Consider the following 20967-nt stretch of genomic DNA (forward strand, 5'->3'; position numbering starts at 1 on the left):
TTTTTAACAAGAGCCCAATTGAACTTCGTGTACGTAATACTGCCTCGTGACCATTTTCTACTTCTGAGTTGAGCTGTACAATAAGTACTATTCTTCCCTACGTGCATGAATGGATGAAGCCTGCTCGGATGAGAGGCTGAACATCTCGACACAAACACAACAGTCCAGTTGCAATCAATTCAATGTCCCGAGAATCCAATAAATTGGTTGAATGAGAATATTCAAAGGCTTGATACACTTTATTACACAATAAAATGAGTAAGAAACTGAACAAAGCTCCTTCTGTCTTGGGAACACTTTTTGTACAGCAAAAGCAGTAGAACACCTTGCCGTTATTTTAACGTCAACACTTGCAAGGTTCCAGTCATCACGTGTAAGTGTGTGCAACTGTTAAAAGATAATACAATGAAGGTCAAAGCCAAGATAAACCCGTTGAGCTCATGGAACAGAGACAACGCTTTTTTTTCCCGGCAAATACAGCATGAGGCCAAGAGCTTCGACAAAAAATGTTGGGTTCAAAATTTTGCAATGTTGGTCAGTACTCCAGTACCTTTGTTTTATGACTTATTAAATTCTAAGGAGCTGTCAGTCGGAAATGTTATTGCATTGGTAAGCAAACATCACGGCGGTGTGTTTGCTGTCAGTGTAAAAAAAAAAAAATTGAAAATGCAAAAGCTACAGTGTTTGTCTGAGGTCGTGTGCTTAAATAATGGCCTGTTGTACATATTAAGGCAAAAAAAAAGACGAATACAAAAACTCTGCACGGATATTGGATACTAATTACACGTAGGCTAAAGATCGAAAAAAAAAATTACGGCTGTACTGCTTTAATGTAAATGCTTGGTAAAATAAAAAAATAGATCATATGAGAGCAAACAATGCTGAGGTCATGAGCGAAGGTCCTCCTCTGAGTCTGATCGAGAAGTTAACTTCCAGAAGATTCACTTATTCTAACTGAATGTCTTTTTGTCGGTCCCAAATACAAAGTCCCAAATTTTAAAACGGTGCAGGGGTGTCCAAACCTTTTCCTCTGATCATTGCAGGACAAAAAAATGCATTCACAAGAAAACAACTGCTGATTAGTTCAAGACTCATTCTACTGTCTAAACTGCTTTTCACGTGAACATTGTTGAATTTGTGCAATTTAAGCTTTTAAGGGTAAGTGATGCATAGTGGTCCCTAAAAAAGGCCATTTTCCCTACACAGAAAGATCAATTTCTCCACAATGCTTCATCCAATTTTCTAAATTCTTGCTACATTGTACTCAGGTTGAACTGGTCTTACCGACTAGCATTTTTTAAATCCTGTAGTGATGGTAGTAATTTGTCTCAACCACCCGTTTTTCTTGTTGCGCCGCCACCCTTTTTATTGTGTTTAGTACCTGCTGCAGGCCTCATAAAATGGACGGCAGATGGCACCCCCCTCAGCTATAGTTTGGACAGCCCTGCCCCTTTTGTTTTTGTCCTAAACATCTTGAAAGTCGGAGAAAGCAAATCCAGATTGTGTAAGATGATGATGGACAATAGCCTGCAGGCTTGCTAAAACTTCCCAAATGTACATAGAGTATGTACAATACTTAAAACGGCACAAAACCGGGCGTTATGGTAGTTTCCGTCAGTGCTGCGTCCCTGTACAACAACACATACTTGAGTTTGTGTTTGCTAGTGAGGAAGACCACAACGGTCCTTTTACTGTTTGGTCTGTTTCAGCTTCTCAATGTGATGGCAGAGTTTGAGCGCAGGGCCCAGTTTCAGTCCCATGTACTTCATAATGACGTCACTGCGCAGCAGCATCAAGGCCTTGCCGTCAATCTCCTGCAGGGACAGCAAAGCGTATGTTAGCGGGCAGCTAGATGACTTGCGCATCGTCTCAGGATCCAAACTACCATGACTGAATAGGTGCTGCTGGCTATACATTCCAGATGGGTTGCATTTTCTTTGTATATAGACTATACAATAGAGTGAAAAAAAATGATTAAGGCAAATAAGTTTAAACATTCATAAATATCCAGTGGTCAAATAAATACATTTAAAATGTAAAAGCCTGACAGTAATGTATTAGTGTGATGCTAGCAGAATTTATACCGTTATTTGCTAACTCAGTTTGGGTGTTATGACAACTCCCACATAACAGAATCTACTTTAGCCTAAAAAGAAAAATCCCTATCAGATTGATTGGCTCAAACAAGACGTAGTTGATCTAACTAAAGTACTCACATGCTTTCTAAAAAGCTCCACATGTGGACCAAGAGTGTGTGGGTCAGCCTCCTGGACAAATCGGATCACCTCATCAACTGACCAAGAAGATGCATCGTTCCCTGAACTTTCCTTGTCTTGCGTGGCGTGGTCTGGGCCTGTTGTTGAACTAGCTGCTGAAGAAAAAAAAAAAGACAATCATCATGCTTACAATTACAAAGTTTTCCTTAGTAAATCCAGGTTAAGGTTTTAATTCTATGTAATAAAATAATTAAATAAAATTGGGGCAAAAAAAACGTAAAGAACCAGGTAAAATATATGGTAATAAAAGGCAGGAGGTACTAAAAATTTGACATGTATATGTGATCCTACCTTCCACGCGTCTGTGTGTGGGCACTTGTCCGAGTTCACTTGGGTTGGAGCTGACTCTTCGCAGAGGTGGAGGCGTGTGTGAGTGATTGGCGTAATACGGCCGTTCCCTCTTTGTCGCCCGATAGTCTGCCGCTATCTGAGGGGCTCGTGCGTTGGGAACGGAATCTTTTGCAGAATCGTTGTTCGATGCGTTGTTTTCCGTGTGAGGCAGTGGTTCTGAAAGTATAAATGGACACTATGTGAGCTGATTCATTATATTAGCGAACATTTAATTGTTTTTTTTTTTTTAATGAATTTCAATTCCAACAAAATCGAAACACAATATATAAACAATGAATCCCACTAGACTGCATACTTTTAAGCAGACACATAAATACAAGTCTGAATTTAAAGTTGTGCATATTCAGTGTTGTGTGGCAACATGCCAGGCATCACTGACGCCCACTGGATGTACAGTGGATGCAGTGTAATTATAAGCAAGAAGAGGCAGAGAAGGTGCATCCTAAGATGCAGGATGCAGTCGAATTAAAAGCAAGAAGAGGCAGAGAAGGGCCAGCCTAAGACGCAGGAACCAGCTCGAAGCAAACGAACTTTGACTCTCATTTGGAGAAGTTGGAGTCATCTTTTAATATCCTGAAAATGATGATTGTCATTGTGTTTTAATAATTGTATAAAGGTTTGGTCACTCTACATTATGGATTTGTATGCATCACGGTTGCATCTGATTAAATTCACAATTGACAATCGCATCACAACTGACAAACTCACAATAAATATGCCATAATGGAGATTTAAAGATTTGTTTGGGCAATTGTGGTATGGTTGCCAGATGTCTAAACCTATTACAGTGAGCCACACAATATGGACTTTTTTGGCTCTCCCAACCTACATAAAGTGTGTGAATTGCCAAATAAATACAAAAAAAATAAAATTACCAAACATACTACTGAAAAATGAAAATATAAATCATTGTATTGTTGTTAACAAGCTGCTTGGGGTTGTGATTATGATGTGTCATTTTAAAAAGTGCATATCTACATATGGGGACTAAGGTGCAAAAAAATATATATATATCTACCCATTACTCTACTTTAGCTTTGATTGTGAGTGCTTGCTTTTAACACTCCTTGTTTTTAACTTTGGCTTTTTCCATTTTTAGGGGGTCGGTGTCAAGATTGTGTACAAGTTACATTTTGCAATATTTGTGTATCTTTCCACGCACAAACCTGACTTTGTTCTGTCAAAGAAGCGTGTGTTTTTACTGAAGGGGCTGAAAGGCTGTGAGCTGAACAGGCTGACACTCTCCAGATGCTGACACATGTTCTCCAAGAACCTTAGCACAGTAGACGCACTGGAGACGGAGGGAAGCTTGACATAGCGGATACCATGCTCGGAGCGCACTGTAAGACACAACATACTGTATTAGTCTGTGCGTTGCGTAGGCTCACACCTGCTCACACACAGGCTGAATGCATCCACAGTTAAAGGAAAACAGCAGATGGTTTGGGGTTAAGCGCCCTCCTTTTATCAGCACAAACCCACAACCCTCGATCTGCACAACACCCTCCCACCCAAGCCAAGCTCACACAAATTAATGTCCCCCAGCCCCTCCCCATTAGCCCACACCCTTCCCAATTCCACCCCCCTCAAGGGAGACTCAATCCCAGCATCCAAAACAGGTTAGCTGCACATGTCACTTCTGATTACAGTCCCAGCACTCACGTCAGATGTGGCCACAGGCATTATCTTTTATTTCCCCGCAGTATCTCAGCAATTTCTTCCCAAAATGCACAAGCACAGTCAATAACATTCATTCTGAATGACTTCCAATTTGATCTGGCTGATTGCCTCTATGGACTTCTAGAGAATGCGTAATTATTGACAATCTCCACCAAGGTTGAAATGTGAAAAATTAGTTGGTTGCAATTATCGGCTCATGAGTTTGTATTTGTGCGAGCAGGATTATGTGACCTTTTTAGTAAACATGAGCTAAAATTGACTAAGACCTACAACATTTTACTGTACATTCATCATGCAACTAACCATTATTTTAAATATTAGATCCATGAATCAATTATTCAATAATTTTGTTTATTTAGCGATGAATCGGATAAACAACCTTTGATTCCCATCCCTTTGTTCGGAAAAAAAAGGACTATTTCAAATTGAGGGTGCAGAAAACGTACAAAGATAAATCAATTAAACCTCATTTACTGGTTGCATGTAAGAAATTTGACAAAGATGTTGATCATTGCTTTCCAAAGTAATTGCTCATGTTTTATGTTGAGTCAACACAAGGATATAACCAGTCTGCTTTCATGGATTATTTCAGAAATTGGAGAATATTCAATGCTGAGAAAATGAATTTATGATTTGGACCATATTAAATAAAAAAAATATCAGAATTATTGAGTGATTATTAAAAAATATTTTCTAGTTAGTTAGTTAATTGATAATACTAATGTATTGACAATGAATATGTTTACATTTATTTAAAGTCTGTTGGATGGGCAAAACTAATAAAAATGTAAATGTCTATATTACAGATTTTCACCTATTGCGGGTGAGTCTAGAGCGAGCCCATTTCCGCCGCTGAACAGGGATTGACAATGTATACTCAGTCACCACGATATTGCTGCTCAAGTAAGATATGCATGCTGAAGAAAATTCTTCGCCTCTATCGCACAGATTTAGTCAAGTGCCAAACTGCAGGCAGACTATAAGCAGCATCAAAAGAGCATATTATATTGTTAAACTCAGACTTTCCAAATCAAAGTAATGTGATGTTCACAGAGGAATGCTGGCATCAGATTACCAAGATCAATTTGAGACCCTCAAGAAGAACAAAGAAACACTTTTAAAAATGAGCAATTTCAATTCATAACTCAAATGTAAGGCAACACAGCTGCGGCAACCCATTCCCAACTGAAAAGTAGCCAAAAAAGAAATTTTTTTTTCCCCCTAAAGAGTTCTTTTCTTGTGTGAGCATTTACGACTACAGACCTCGAATGACCTCTCCTCCTGTGTGGGACTGGCTCTGTAGAAACGACAGCAGCACGGAGGGCTGGTACGTACAGTCCACACAGGCCTGGACGGCCTGCTGTAGCACTGCGTTGACTGGAGCTGGCCCAAAGTGGTCTGGGAGCTGCTGCACCAGTTTACGGTCAAGATGAGGGCCGTAGTCGCCATGTTTGTTCACATAAACGCACACTAAATAAACACAACCGGAAAAAAAACATTCAATGGTTTTCAATCCATTTTCTAGCACTGGTCACTGTAGTCAGTACATTCCAGCTCATCTTGTACTTTATGGACTTCGACACTTACCCGTGCAGACTACATTTGAGTTGTTGTTATGGTGGTTGTCTACTGAAACATGGCTAGTGCTCAATCGGGTTTCTGGAGGAGACACTGGAATTGATGATGAGCCCAGTGACTGTACCATCCGAGGCTTCCTCTAAAAAAATAAATAAAAAAAGAACTCTACGTTGATAGGTAATGATTTATTCAAAGCGTATTTTAACTGTCCGACAACCACTACTTGCACAAGCCACAACTTGTATCACAAAGATCTTTTTTCTAATGTATTCTTAAGATGTAAACGCATTCATTACCCCTATTCTTGCAAACCATTCATCTCTGAACTGTTTGTTCTTTGCAGTCAATGTACATTTTGGTGTTTTCTTTTGTTGTATGTGACATGTTGCTGCTGTTTTAAGATGTATAAATAATTTTTGACAGCCTCCCATGGCTAGCGGACTTTTATTATATGGTTTAGTTGAACATTTTGGTGTCAAAACATACAATGCTTAACTGTTTTTATGTGTTAGCTTTACGTCAACTTGAACTCAGAGTAACAAATAAACAATTTGAAGCCAGCACCATTGGCTCCTATAACAGTGCAAGTAAGAAGTTTCTTTTTCTTTCTTCAAATGTATGATAGTCTTCTACTTCTGGATAGTGAGAAGGTGACAACAGGTGTTGTATCAGACTTAAGTTTAAATATTAAATGTAACATTTTATACGGTAATTTTATCAGATTTTATCAGATTTAAGTTTAAATATTAAATGTAAAATTTTATACGGTAATTTTATCGGTTGCTGTTGGCTACATAGCACTCAAATGGAATACTGAGGGTTTTTTGTTTTGTTTATTTAAGTCTGTGACCAGTGTTGCGCATTTGAACAAAGGAACAACTGTGGAAAAACTAGGTTCAAAACCATCTTTCTCTACTTATCAACACATGGTAGTATCTTACCTTGCTCCCAGGCTTGGGCCCTCTCTTCCTGTGTGGTCTGGGGGCCAACTGAGTGGACCTGACAGGGTTCTGTGACGCCCCATTGACCGCCGCAGCTGCTGCCGCCTCAGCCGCTGCTTTCAACAAAGCAATAGTCTGCGACTTGGGACGGCGGCCTCGGACACCCTTGCGAACGGGCAGGGGCGGCAAAGGGTTGGGCAGTCGATATGAAGTCTGCATCATGGACGAGGAGTTGGAAGTGGAGCGGCGTGTTGTGAGGGAGGTTGAGGAAGACGAAACAGGGGCGAGAAGAGCACCTGGAAGGGTGACTGGAAGAGAAATAGAATAAATGGAACGTTATACACTACTGTTCTCTTACTTGACAAACTGGAAATGTAAATATGACCGCATACATGAATTATACAAATTGCATGCTACAAATCTCACTAAATGAAAGAGAGGCTTTCATTCTGGGATTCTGCAGTGTGTCAGGCAGGGCCAAGCTCACTATTTCTGTTGTACTTCATCTCAAATCTGCATGATCAATCCTTTAACTGCCTCTCAACCCATCAGTACAGCATATAAAGAAATCATTCGTCCGTCCATCCATTTATCCGAACAAAGAATTTGTTTTGAGGACCATCGCTACCCAACAGTTTAGTCCATAATACATATTTTTAAATGCAACTCAACTCAATTTTATAGTGCTTCCACAATAGCTGGTTAAAGAATTATCTAATATTCCTAACATGTTTTGTTATTGTTTGAATTTAAATGGAGCCACACCATCATACACGAGATGAAGATAGTTGAAAATTAAAAGGAGCCAAAAAAAAAAAAAAACTAGCACCACCACCAATCAATCTTTATTTTTCTGAGCATCATATAATCACGCAACCATCTAATTAAAGGTAGAGTGAAAAGAAAAGAAAATGAGAGTATACCTATTTGCTTGCAAACATATTGTTCAGGCTGTGCAGGGGCCAGTTAGTGAATGTGAACGCTCTCGAGGGGTCAAGGCTTTCATTTAAACCTCCCGGAGAGGTGTTATGAAGGGACTAAAAGCTGCTTAATTGAGAGAGAAGTAGGAATGGGTGTGGAATCACGCAGTGTTTTGTTCCGGTTGTGTCAGGGGCGCCTCAATTGCACACCAGGAGCGCTCACATGTGCAAGCAGAGGAAAAAGCATGGTGGCATGCTTACTCACAGCAGACTCAAAAACAGCCACTCCTGCAATGTCAGACCTTTACGCATTTTAATATTTCTTATGATATTCCAACCCAAGCAGCTATCTTTAACTGCAGATTTTTGGTATGGTGTGTGATCATTTAAGGCTGCAATATTTTTAGAATTGATTTGTGTGTGATAATTACGATAATATTATCAAATACTTTTAGAATTGATTATTTTACCATCCCTCCCACATTGCAAAGCTTCCAGCCAGAAATTTTGATTCATCTTTCTGTGCAATTCACATCACTCAAAAATGTGCCTTTATTAGAAAAGGGATGTTGAAAAAATGAATTATATAAAATAACAATCACAAGATGGGGTGAATAAATTTTGACGATATTTCAAAATTGCTCAAAAATAATCCTGAGCAGAAATATTCAACTACAATTTTTGCAGGCATCACACATCCCGTTCAACATATGGCCCTGATCATGACTATATCATTCCAACTCGACCCGCTGACCTGTGTAACACTGCCTGAGGAAACAGCGTGCGTGTGTGTGTGTGTTTGTGCATACATATCAGAATGAGGTCGTCGAGTGTGTGTCTGCTGTCTGGAGGGTGGGGGAGGGGCCCAAAAGAGTTCCTCCTCATCTAATTACACAACCGCTTTCACAAAGTGAGCTTCCTCCAATCATGAGTTGATTCAATCACATACAAATACACACACGGAACACGCGTGTTGTGAGCATGATAAAGGAGCTGAGAAAGTTCCCTTTCATGGATGCGTCTGTCCTGACTGACACGCATGTTAAAAACACTCACCATTGGTAATGAGAGTGTTTAACAATAGAATAGGGAGGCTCAATCCGGTGTTAACTGCTTCCTGATGCTCTACTCATAAACACACATGATCAAAAACAAATGGAGCTCCAAATGTACACCCAATAAAATCAGCTCACACTGTGGACATTTGCAGTTGAGGGGAAGCAAAGCACTCAAATCCCAAGTCTGGATGCTTCCAAGTTGTATTTGGTTGCATGCAGATAAAAGTCTTAAAACAATCAAAGCCACACAAAACAGCTCCAATTCAAACAAGAAAGCAGCACTTCCTGAATGTGATTATTGATTCATATTGCCTCATCTCAAATCAAGCAACACTCACTGAGTGCTTTAACTAGTCGTAAACGCTGAATAAATGTTTTGCTACTACAAACACCAAAGCATTAGTTCTCATAAACACATCACAGATACAGAAGAGAAAAAGAGAGAGAGATTAGCACCACAAAGTTTCTGCGATTGTGCATACAAACATGCTCACCAGGAAATGTCTTCCAAAAAGCAGAAACTCAGTGCTTCAGCTGCGGCTTCCCGAATACTGATAGTAGCAGCCGTGGTATTAGTGGTAATGACTGACAGTCGCTTCCTGTTCCTTTCTTTGAAACAACACTCAGTTTACAGATTTTCTCTCTCACCCGCTTCCAGTCCAAACTTTCTTGACTGTGCTCTCATCCTCTGCACTGCCTTCAAGTACGCTAATCTCACTGCCTTCGCACTTCTCTTGTCTGTTTTGCGTCTATAACAAAGCCCACTCTACTGCCGCTGGTTGAAGCTGCTGTGAAGCTTCCCTCCCAATGAATGAGAAGGGGGGTGCATAGGGGCGAGGGAGGGGTTAGGAGCAAGAGGAGTCGGTGGGTGTGGTGAAAGGCATTATGGGGGGGTTGAATCCTTTATTCGTGTTATCTGTAGGCCATATCGACAGTCTGCATCAGTCACCTGCCTCCCGGCGAGTTTCTGGGGGAGGGGGTCAGTGTCAGGGGAAAAGGGGTTAACGCCGGGGCTCCTGGGAGCAAAAAGGGTTGGGAGAAGGGTAGATAGAGGGGTGGCGTGTCAGCTCGGGAGGGTGGGGAAAAGGTTGGATGAGAAGCATCTTGACTGAAACTCATTGTGGGAGCTGCATGTTTTTACTCACACGCATGCATACTGGCGGCCCAGACAGGGGTCCCCCCGGCCGGGCTGTAACCTGAGCCTTTTCAGACATTTGCCGATGAGAAAGATGGCTAGGCCAATCGTCAGGAAATAGTGGCATGCTCAGATATCAGTCTCTTTGCAGAACAATGAAGAGCTTAGCAGTGGCAGGAAGCGTGACAAAAGTCTCTGATATCTTCATCTGTTCTAGTGACCAACACTTGAGTGGGCACCATTCTTGGGGGTTTATTTTATTCACTCTTACCAGGACAATTGTGACTTTTTGGTGTAAATCTTCCAAAGGTAGTACAAACTATTACTACTACTTATGCTGTTGACCAATAACCACAAAATACTATTTTCCAACTTTTTTTTTGTACAGCATTTCGCGCCCTAAGTCAGCTGGGATAGGCTGCAAGTCATCTATGACCATGAAGGGGATAAGCAGCACAGATAATGGATAGATGAATGAATGGTGCAAGCAGATGACTGACAAAGGCGTCATGCATAATTTGTGAGCCATGCTTCGTATTCAAGCACATACAATTTGATATTGTATGCTCCAAACACAAATGTTCCTACAACAAATACACGTCCATGCTTTGAATACAAAATGCAAAACGGCTGACCCAATTTAAAAAATCCAACAAGCAAAAAAGGGATCCCGCCCAAGGTTGCGAGGCAAAAGCAGTTATTTTCAAAATTATTCCTATAAAACATGTCATTAGTGGCTTCTGACAAAAAAAAACCAGACAGCACAGAACAAAGAGAATACAATAATGAAGCTATTTTAAAAGTATGTAAAGCTGATCAAAACCTCATTAACTGTTCACCCAAGCCCCCAAATGTATTCAGATATCTGCATACAAACATAGCACCTGTCTCACTGTATATTATCCCCTTTTTACAGCACACATATCAGACTCAAACACACATACACACACACGCACACACGCACACGGAGAGCAAATCGGTGTGAAATCCCCCACATGCAGCAGCCTAGTGATCTCTCACCAAGAGTACATTTGGAGACGTAAGGTTGTCCCATCAAGTAGGTCATGTGCAACCTCAAGGATTAATGGAGTCTAGTATGCAACTAGATCTAGTGCAGACACCAACATCTGCATGAGTATTGTATAAAAAGCCTGAATGAAGATAGGCAGAAGTCAGTGGTCGCACAATGAACACGGTGCCCATGGTTCATATTTACAGAATTAAAGGTGGAGTACACAGCTCATCCCATAAAGATTGCGACAGATTTCTCTTAAAATTATAAGATTGTCCTTTTCCTTATAATTAATTGAGAAATGACGTTTTTTTTTGCCAATACAAAATATTAATATCCATAGTTGTTGTAGCTAGACCATACCTGCCTCCGAAATATGATTAAAAATTCAGCTTCAGAAAGCCAGTCACACTGCAGTTATTTGTCAAAGTGATTTCCGCACATGGCGTATAAATGTCTACCAAAGAGCAGCTACAGTCTAAGCATTAAGCTTTATCATTCGTCAAAATGACATGCTGACATACTCATGTATGTCTACAGAGCAGACGTATCTACTATATAATTATGCCAATTAAAATGAACAACTATAAATAAATAATTAATAATTGGGTGTTAGCAAGCAAAATCTAATCCGTCGGACTTTTTTTTTTTTAATCCGTCTGACTCTGAGCGGCGTGGAATACGTGCGATGACATAACGCTACAGCAAGTCCGATCGGAAAAAGTACATAAAATTACACCTATTATAAAAGAGTCTATTGTTCTCGTTTACATTTTCCATTTGCTCCTTCAATTCAATGTGAGCCTTTGTCTCCATGTAGTAAAAATAATTATAAATAACTAAACTCTGAATTGGACACTGTATAATTGACGACTCTCATTGCAAGTTAACTTTACCAGCGACAGAATGTTTGCAAATTTTGCATGTCTCTCACTGCATATTTTTGCAATTCTTCAAACATATATTCATCACAAATTGACTGGTTAATTTAGTGTATTACCTGTTCATGTATGTATATTTAGGAAATGTTTTTTTTTTTTTTTACTAAACATATTTGAGTTATAAAATGATTGCTATTTTTACAGGTATCACTTACATGGATGAAGTTCATTGTGCATAGAGAATTGTTTCTTATTTCTCTATCATACAGCCATTCTTAGGAAACAAAAGTATCCTCAAAGAAATAATTACATTTGATAATACTTTCATATTGCTCCAATATTTAGTGGCTTTTTATTCTTATCTTAAAAATAGTACCGGTATTTTAAATACGTTTTGTGTTCGTATTGTATTGTACCACAATTGTATTCGTATTGTGGTAGCTACTGGAAAATTAATTTCCCTTTAGGATGAATAAAGTAATTTATCTATGGCAGAAGCGTCTAAAGCCGGTCCTTGAGGTTCACTGTCCTACATGTTTTAAATGTCTCCCTCCTCCAACACCCCTGTTTATCTGAATCAGATTTATTATCAGGTTTCTTCAGCGCTTGTTGAAGAACTGATCATTTGAGTCAAGCGTGTTTGGAGTGGAAGCAACTAAAACATGCATGATAGTGGCCCTTGAGGCTGGACATCCCTGATCTATGGTATCCATCCACCCATTCATTGGGCCTTGCTTTGTGCACTCGGGCCGATGTTTATGTGCATGTGCGGGTTTTCACATGCTCTTCTACTGTGACACTGGGTAGCCTCATTCTTTTGTAATGTGTGTTGAATTAGTGTTTACCATTCCTCGGGTGCCAAGATAACTTCTTCTGGATGAGTTGTGTCTGAACAGCCAGATTACTGCACAAGGACATGCTAATATCAGGAGAACTCACAAACACTGGGCTGTCCGAGAGTTACCTGGACTATACTGTACATTGTTATTGAGTTAGTTAGTTTGTTATAAGTGAACTTTTCTTGGGACAGCTCATTTTTCATTTGTTTATATGGAGTGAAACTCAGTCACAAGTAGCTTTCGGCTCTGGCAATACAAAACAAAAAAAAAAAATAGTGCGCCTAGATTGTGAAACATCATTAATACTGGATTAATGCAATACACCCAAATGAATGATCCACGGGTTAAGTGGTGCATGAGTGCGCCTGTTGAATAACAAAGCCAGATTAGTAAACGTGATCTCAGGTCTTTTGGGTACTTTTCAGGCCATTCTATTCTCCAGTGAATTCAACAAGTTCTGTCCGGCTTGATATGTGGCAAAAGGGACAAAAGTCCTAATCATGGCTCTAGTATCACAATTCATGATGGTGCTGATTGTCATCTGACTCCACACATTGGTTAAACTAAAATGTGACGCCTTCCGATGGAAGGTTTTGCTTGCATCGCCCTCTAGCGGTAAAATGTGGTAATATCACTACTCCTTGCAAGAGAAACAGATGTTTTCTGCTGTAACAGTGTTGTTACCAGCAGAGATGTCATGAAAATGTTTCAAATGTATATTCAAAAGCGCCATTCACATAAAAAACATTGTACAAGCAGAGAGCAGCGGTTGTTTAAAAGGTATATAATAATATTGTAACAGCTGTGATGATTTCTGTTTGCCCGTCTATGTCACCAGCAAACTTTCTTTTGGATTATATTATATTGTTTAACTGAACATTTTTGTGTTTGACTGTACAATATTTAATTCACTGACCCTTTCATGCTGAACCTCCACAAAGACTAACTTGAGGCAAACATGCTTTGCCACTTAATTAAAGAACTGTGAGAGCAAGTCTTTTTTTTTTTTGGTATTGTTGTTTCCTCAAGGTGATGCTGTTTGATCTCTCCTATGCCTTGACAGTAAGTGAGTGAAAACGAAATGCCAAGGAATACTATAAATTGTACAGAAGGGCTAAAAATACATACATTATATATGGGCTTTCACTATTGTGGATTCTCATCTATTATTGAAACATAAAGCCCACAGGTACAGGGGTTCACAAGAAACATTTAGTTGGTTTTCTCAGAATTCTGCAATGCCTTTGTTGTTGATTTTTTTGGGGGCAGTCAATTTGTATGCAGTACAGTCGCCACTGTTGCAAAAATCTTCCTAAATGTCAAAATAATGCCAAATTAAAATGCAAGCGATACTCACAGAAGTTTCCAGGCGGCTGTAAACTGTGTTTGGTCAGCACACACCAGCCAACAGGGAAGATGTCTCTGGAGTCGAAGGGGCACCAGTAGTCAAAGGCACCTCGCCAGCCATCAAACATGACGAAGATCTCTTGACCTTTGACCTCACCCACGGTGGCCGGACAAATTAGGTAAGGGTTCTTCCTGTCCACGGCTTCCAGCTTCATACCAGGCTTGAAGTAGTTTTTAATGGGGCTAACAGGTTCCTAGACACAAAGGTATTTTGTAAAAAAAAATCCATTACATTTGTATAAACATATATGTGTGTCAGGCTTAGTATGAAATTATATGCATAGTTGAATTGTGTGATACTTTGAAAACAAACCTTCTTAAAAGCAGAGCCTGGTGCCATCTCTGCTCCACTCAGCGTTCGGAGGAGAAACATAGGCCACGAGGAGGCGTTCATTCGAAATCCTGAACACAAAGTCCAACCAATATTTAATTACATTTTTGTCTTGTAGATGCTAATGAGGACAAGTAGTGAAGTAGGATGGAAGGACGGATGGATGGAAATATGGTGATTTGCAACAAGATAAATAGCTGCCTTGGCTGTGAGATACAGTAATTTACAACCATTATGCTAATTAATGTTGGACTAGATTTAAATAGAACTCAACGATCAGTTCATCACGTGCACTATATGAACTAATAATACTGCTAATAATTATGACACAAGCTTTTACACCTATAGAATGGAGCCAGTGAATTTCCCTTGTGGATGAATAAAAACAGTCTCTCCAGCCATCCATCTAAAGATAAAAGTTTGAGTCTTTCCTTTGCAGGCTACAACAGCTTTCACTTTTTAGTTCACCCAAAAGATGTTTGTGGGTATGAGCAAGGCTCTCTGGTTTCTTAACACCAAACCCATTCAAGCTTTCCGGACCTTGCATTGTGTATTGGGACAAAGTTGAAATAGACTCTCCAAACAGACTCATGTTGAAAGTAGAAAGTCCTAAAATCTCTTGGGAAAATGAAGACTGTAGCACACTGCATATAGAGTAAATAAAGTAAAGCAGAGGATTTGACTTGGCAGGAAAACACTGGCGATAGCAATAACATTAACAATGGATTTGCTCCATGAGCGCATCCAATTAAGAAGGCCTCGAAAAGAGATGGAGTGAAATGGAGTCATTACTTTTATACTTCTCAATGGGTGTGTGGATGCAAATATGAGAGGCGCCATCATAAACCAAGGATGGTGATTGGTGGATTAAGGTGGAAGGGTGCAATCTAGATGCAGTCCATTTACTAATTAACATTTTATTATTTCTGACACTTCATTGTGGAATATGCCGCCGCTTCAGTCGAGCTCATAACTGTGTGCATCCATTAGGAAGCCTTCATACGGTGTCTGTGCATGTCTCACCCAGCGGGGGCTGCAGCATGTCCCCGTTCCTCTCACAGGTGCCTATGGGTTGGATGTCAGATGAGTCCACCAGTCTCCAGAAGTCGTTGGTGTTGTCGCTGCCATCCAAACGCAGGCGTAATCGAGTACCCATCATGCCCATCACCGTGGCGATGCACACCGAGTTGGAATTGCGCGGGTCACGAGCCTCGAGCTTCATACCGGCCTTAAAGTCATTGGAGGGGGGGATCCTGGACTGCACACGCATAAAGAGAGGGAGCATTTACCCTCCACTTTGTTTTTGAACTTTTACACTTTTTGGTCCAATTTTAAAATAAAGACAAAAAGAAATAAGTTGTAAATCGGAATAGCTGGCGTTTAAGTATCATATCGATGTAAAAAGTAGTGTTTCAAAAGTTTAAATGTGTTTAAAGAGTAAGAGAGTAAAATTTCAACATTGTTTTTTATGGGGTCTGTTTTCACCAGTTGGTCACAGCGCTGAAATGGGGCTCATTGTGCTTCCTATTTCGTAATGATCAGCTACCTGTTTGAAGCAGTTAGGTGAGGCTGCAATGGAGGAGGTCTCTCTTAGGTAGTCTTCCCAACTAAATGGCTCTAGCAAAAGAAACAAACAAATGACACCGCCCACAGTGTTGAAAAGACCGCACTGTGTTGTTGGCTACATAAATTGCATTTACATTAAGAACATACATAAGATACATATATGTACCTATGTATGGCAGCACAATCAATACAAATAAAAATCATCAATTCATCAGTATCAGGCACTTTTTTTTTTTTACCTACGTTTGGTTTCCTCGGGAGGAAGCAGATTTCTGAATGGGGCAAGGGACAGAAATGGACTCCCACTGTTTCTCACTTTCTAACAGTAACTGATGACAAAATGAAGTGGGACACTTACCATTAGATTTATCGAGCGCAGAGCCCGCGCCGATGCTCGGCCTCTCCTTCTTCTCCTCTTTCTGATCTGGAATCAAATGATGGATTAGAAATGGTAGCCTTGCCAGACACTTTACCAGCTACTCCTGAAAACTCAACTGAGATCCATTTACTCTTTGCTCTATCAAAAATTCATCTTTTACAAATATTGGTGACAATAGAAGATAGAGAAGACCAACCTTTGTGTGGCGTTCGGCCCATGACAACCAAGATGTTATCCCGCAGCAGCAGAGGAAGTCAAAGAGGCTCTTAACTAAAAGCACAAACCACATAACCAATCATTTACACGCACATAGCACAAGAAAAAGCAGTGTACTCAGACTAAAACAATAACTTGCTCACTTGGAGTGGTTACTGTAAATTATTTAAAAAACATTATGTATTTTTGTCCACCCATTTCTAATTGTTTAGATCAGTCAACAAGCCGAAAAACACATTTTAAACGTAGGAATTTAAACCTAAATAATGAATTTCTGTATTGATGAATGAAAAAAAAAAGGTATTTGAATAATTTGGATAAAATTCCAGATTGTTCGCCACCTTCATAGAGCCTGTCAAAGTAAATCAAGAGCAGCAAACCGACAATGGAAAAAAAGGTAAAAACTCGTTTGTTATTTTTTTGCTTGTCCTTGTGAGTAGTATCTTAATCATCAAGTTCATATACTAATCAGCAAGACGCAACGAGACATTTTTTGATTGCTGAATACATTGTTTCCGTCTTGTTTTCCAAAAACATTTAAAAATGACTTGTGAATTATGCCATTGCTTTTAAGATTCATTACGTTTGTTGAAACATACTTTGAGAGTGAACATCTTACAGAATAATTCAGATAAGGATTGACCATAGTCCAGCTTGCAGATGTTAGAAGCAAAAATTCAAAAAGAAATCATCTAAGGCAAAAGGACATCTAAAAGCCAGCAAAACACCCAAATAATCCAGAATTGTCACCACAGTGCTGCAACCTCTGCTCAACCGCGCCTTCCTGCTAAGCTCTTGTGTCTTGCCAGAGAAAGCCATGGAGTGGGAAGGAGCCATTAAGATTCCAAGGTGCCATAAAAAGCCATTAAGACGTGTGGATATGGGACGTCTGCCGGCCTACATGAAAAGGATTCCTCATTCCTGCTCCGCCACTCGCTCAGCGACAGACGGCTTCAGTGTTTGCACGCTTGAGTCTGCACCACTCATAAGGGGTCATGCTTAAGAGCTCAGCAGACCAGGAAGCACTTCATTTTTACAACCTCCATTTCCACTCAAGCAGCTCTCGGTACGAGATTAGCGTTATGATGTTTTACACGCAGTAGATGACGGGGGAAAATTGGTGGTTTCATGAGCAGTTATAACTTTTGATTGACGGGGGTTGTCAAAAGTATTATTAACATGAGGAGCGTGTTATAAGAGCGACTCTTTGTAAGTGTTGAAATAATGACAGAATTTGAGAGAACAATGAGCGCCTTGGGAAACGATTTGCTACTCAAACCTACAAAAACAATGAGAAGTAGCTATTAAAATGGTCCATTTAGCACGTGCAATGCAATTGAATCAAACCGGGGACTAATTTTGTTCGAAGGTTTTCCGTCTTAGAATATGACATCTGGCAGATAAGTGTAATCCAGCACTGCCCACTGTTTGATTTAGGAACTTTTTATCATTTGTGTTCTTAATTATTTTTCACAGCATGAATGGCCTACTCTTGCTTCTTTTTTTATGTAATTTACCAGAAGTGCAAATAATTCCACTTGACACTCCACACCATATGTAAAACGGTGGCATAAAGAAACTACCTTTGTTTTAACCAGTTAACTCCCCCCAAAAATGGTAGCACTCGAGGATAATTAATAAATGAGTGAAAGTGCAGTCTTAAATATGTACCTGATATTGATTTAATTCAGTATTTTGACTGGACATACTGCTTACGGCATTAGACAATTGTCAGGTTGGTTTTTACAGTTTGAAAATGAGTTCATGAGGAGTGTTTATGTTATGAATCGTCATGGGAGGACTGTTTTAGAGGCGCAATTATTTTAAACCCTTTAAGGCTATCAGATTACATTGTTTGACATTGATCATTTGACATTGAGTGTGTTCATTCCTTCAGCATATTTGGAAATACATCGAGACTTGTAATAAATACCAACATATATTGCGTTTCGTTTGACTATTTATTTATGCATGATTTAAAGGAGAGTTAAAAATAAAAATAAATGTTTATTGTCATATTAATTCAAACTAAGGCAATTTTTGTTACAATTCATTCAGTTTTCAAAAAATATTTGTTTATAAACATTTATTTGGTCATGGTGCTTGGAAAACTAAGAATTTTCTTAAGTGGAACATGTACACAAGTTTTAATCGTGCTTTTGTTTTGATTACATTATATTATTTGTTTTTGGAACATTTAAAGAAAGAAAGAAAGAAAGAAAGAAAGAAAGAAAGAAAGAAAGAAAGAAAGAAAGAAAGAAAGAAAGAAAGCGATGAGTAAACGGTGTATGACGCATTTCCATTCTTCCCGATTTGGTGGGCGGGACTCTGCACATGATTCTCAAGGCTAACGGTTGCTAATATTGCATTATTTAACACCACAGAGCATTAAAATCCAGTCGCACTTGTTTACTAAACAGCGTGTGGGGGTGCAGCGAACACAAGAGTAAAGCGAAGCACTTCAACATAGAAGTGAAACAAGAATAAGAAGTCGCCTTCATCCAAGCAACATGCAGTACAGTGGAGGAAAAACACACTGCCAGCACATATCCTCCTGGCTGATAAACGGCGCAATTCTGGCTCAAACGACGGCCAAAGATGCGTCAAATAACAACTCGGGAGTCGGCGCAGGGGAGGAGAATTGAGAAAGAAGACGTACCGAGCGTTGAAAGCGCCTATTTTGATGGTAGAGCCCTCACTTTCTGTCAGATGCAGGCGGCCGCCATGTTCGTTGCAGCTCCGCGCATGTCCGTCGTCGCCGACACACACTTGCACGCACACACACGAGAGAGCGAGAAACCGCGGGAAGAAATCAGGCATTTCCCCGCTGCAAATGTAAATATGATTATGCAATAACTTTTAATAATAACCTACATGTGGCGTTAAAACGAAAACAAGAAGGTATGAATGTAGCTTCCGGGTTATTGACTGCACGAGGATGAATGTTACCTGCTGCATCTATCTCAGTGGATGGATGACATCATCGGTCCTTTGGTCGTACTGTACAGTCAATTAGAAACAGCGGAAAATCAGCCCATAATATATACCGTTTTAAAATGGATCATCTTTATAATACATAAAAACACGGATTGCCCCCACCGCCCCCAAAATTATTTTAAAATATTAAAACAAACATCCTCAAATAGGTGAAACCATGAGTGCCATATCATGAATATGCAGGGTCTGCTGTACTGAAAAACTGTGCATTCAAGTTAAAAATTTACCCCGAGTCCACGTGGCAATATCTTTTGTGCAATGATACCGGTTTTTAATGCTCTGCTGCAAAGGGAACAAAGGTCAACAGGCATTCAATGTTGATTCATGTCCTTGCCACTTTTGTTGAAATGGAATTACAAATAATTGTTTTATGGTATACAACGTCCCAACGTCCTTGGACTTTGAGTTTGTAGTATGAGTAATGTAATAAAAGTGACTATATAATGAGTTATATGCAGCTGTGTGTGTTTACCATATATCCAACCTGACAATATCCACTGTATGTATGCGCACATTTATTTTTTCCACTGAATAATGTTGATTGCACTTTTGAAAAGGTAAATGTTGTTTCAGCGTCTAAGGGTATCTTCCTCACACCCAGTGGGGAATTGATATTTGGTTTAATGTATATGAATGCTGAAAAGTATTTTTAAAAAATGATCTGAAGCGTTGTTTTGTTGTGAAAGAGTTTCTATGCTACTCCAGAATGTCATGGAGAAGATGTCCATGATTGTCCAAAATGGAGACAGGTTTGCTCAATGAACTCTGGTCTCACACTGACTCAAATATCTCCATCTTTGAATCCCAAGGTGTCACCAGCCTTTATTGATCCAGGAGTTGAATCCTCATTTCTATTTCTTACGAATGCATTTGTACTTAAGCACAGGGTGCGAGTACTTTTGCCACCTCAGCTTTTTTACATAAGCATCTCAGTACTTCTACTTTGAGCATTCTTTTTTTTACACAAGTATCTTTTCTTAAACCTAAGTACAGACTGTGAGTACTTTGCCCTGTCTGCCTTTATAATTAAATATATTTCTGAGTCTGTACTGCTTTTTAAACATTTGACCCAAATGAGCTAAAATCTAATTTTTTGTGTGTCTGAATGTGTGCTTTTACTAAAGTACAGTGTTACATACCTTTGCCCCTCTGTTTTTGCACTATTGAATATTTTAAACATTTGACCCAAGTGAGCTAAAATCTATTTTTTTTGTGTGTCTGAATGTGTGCTTTTACTAAAGTACAGTGTTACATACCTTTGCCCCTCTGTTTTTGCACTATTGGATATTTTATTCAATAGTCTGCTATTTTTAACTTTTATTGAAATCAAGGAGTTCGCTCAGTACTTGCATTTTGAGTCTTTTTTTGTTTGTTCTTTCTAAAAGACTTCATCAGTATAT

The 20967-nt window shown here is 39.5% G+C and overlaps 1 protein-coding gene across 2 annotated transcripts; it reads right to left on the reverse strand.

Moving 5' to 3' along the window:
- Positions 1-220: 220 nt before the first annotated feature.
- scml2 (Scm polycomb group protein like 2) lies at positions 221-19384 on the reverse strand. Of its 2 annotated transcripts, none has more exons than XM_088370969.1 (14): positions 19230-19384; positions 16551-16624; positions 16334-16399; positions 15956-16026; positions 15433-15667; positions 14392-14480; positions 14029-14272; positions 6827-7134; positions 5895-6024; positions 5571-5777; positions 3794-3967; positions 2568-2783; positions 2217-2368; positions 221-1814 (listed from the first exon to the last, which is right to left on the reverse strand). In XM_088370969.1, exons 2-14 carry the CDS (start codon positions 16570-16572, stop codon positions 1689-1691), a joined length of 2040 nt encoding a protein of 679 aa, XP_088227095.1. In that variant the 5' UTR covers positions 16573-16624; positions 19230-19384; the 3' UTR covers positions 221-1688. The 2 variants fall into 2 exon arrangements, with proteins under 2 accessions (XP_088227095.1, XP_088227094.1); XM_088370968.1 differs by having other exon boundaries at positions 2217-2371.
- Between the last annotated feature and the right edge of the window lie 1583 nt (positions 19385-20967).

The sequence above is a fragment of the Syngnathus floridae genome, chromosome 3, assembly GCF_059516105.1.
Source record: "Syngnathus floridae isolate MCC-2025c chromosome 3, RoL_Sflo_1.0, whole genome shotgun sequence".
Lineage (NCBI taxonomy): Eukaryota > Metazoa > Chordata > Actinopteri > Syngnathiformes > Syngnathidae > Syngnathus > Syngnathus floridae.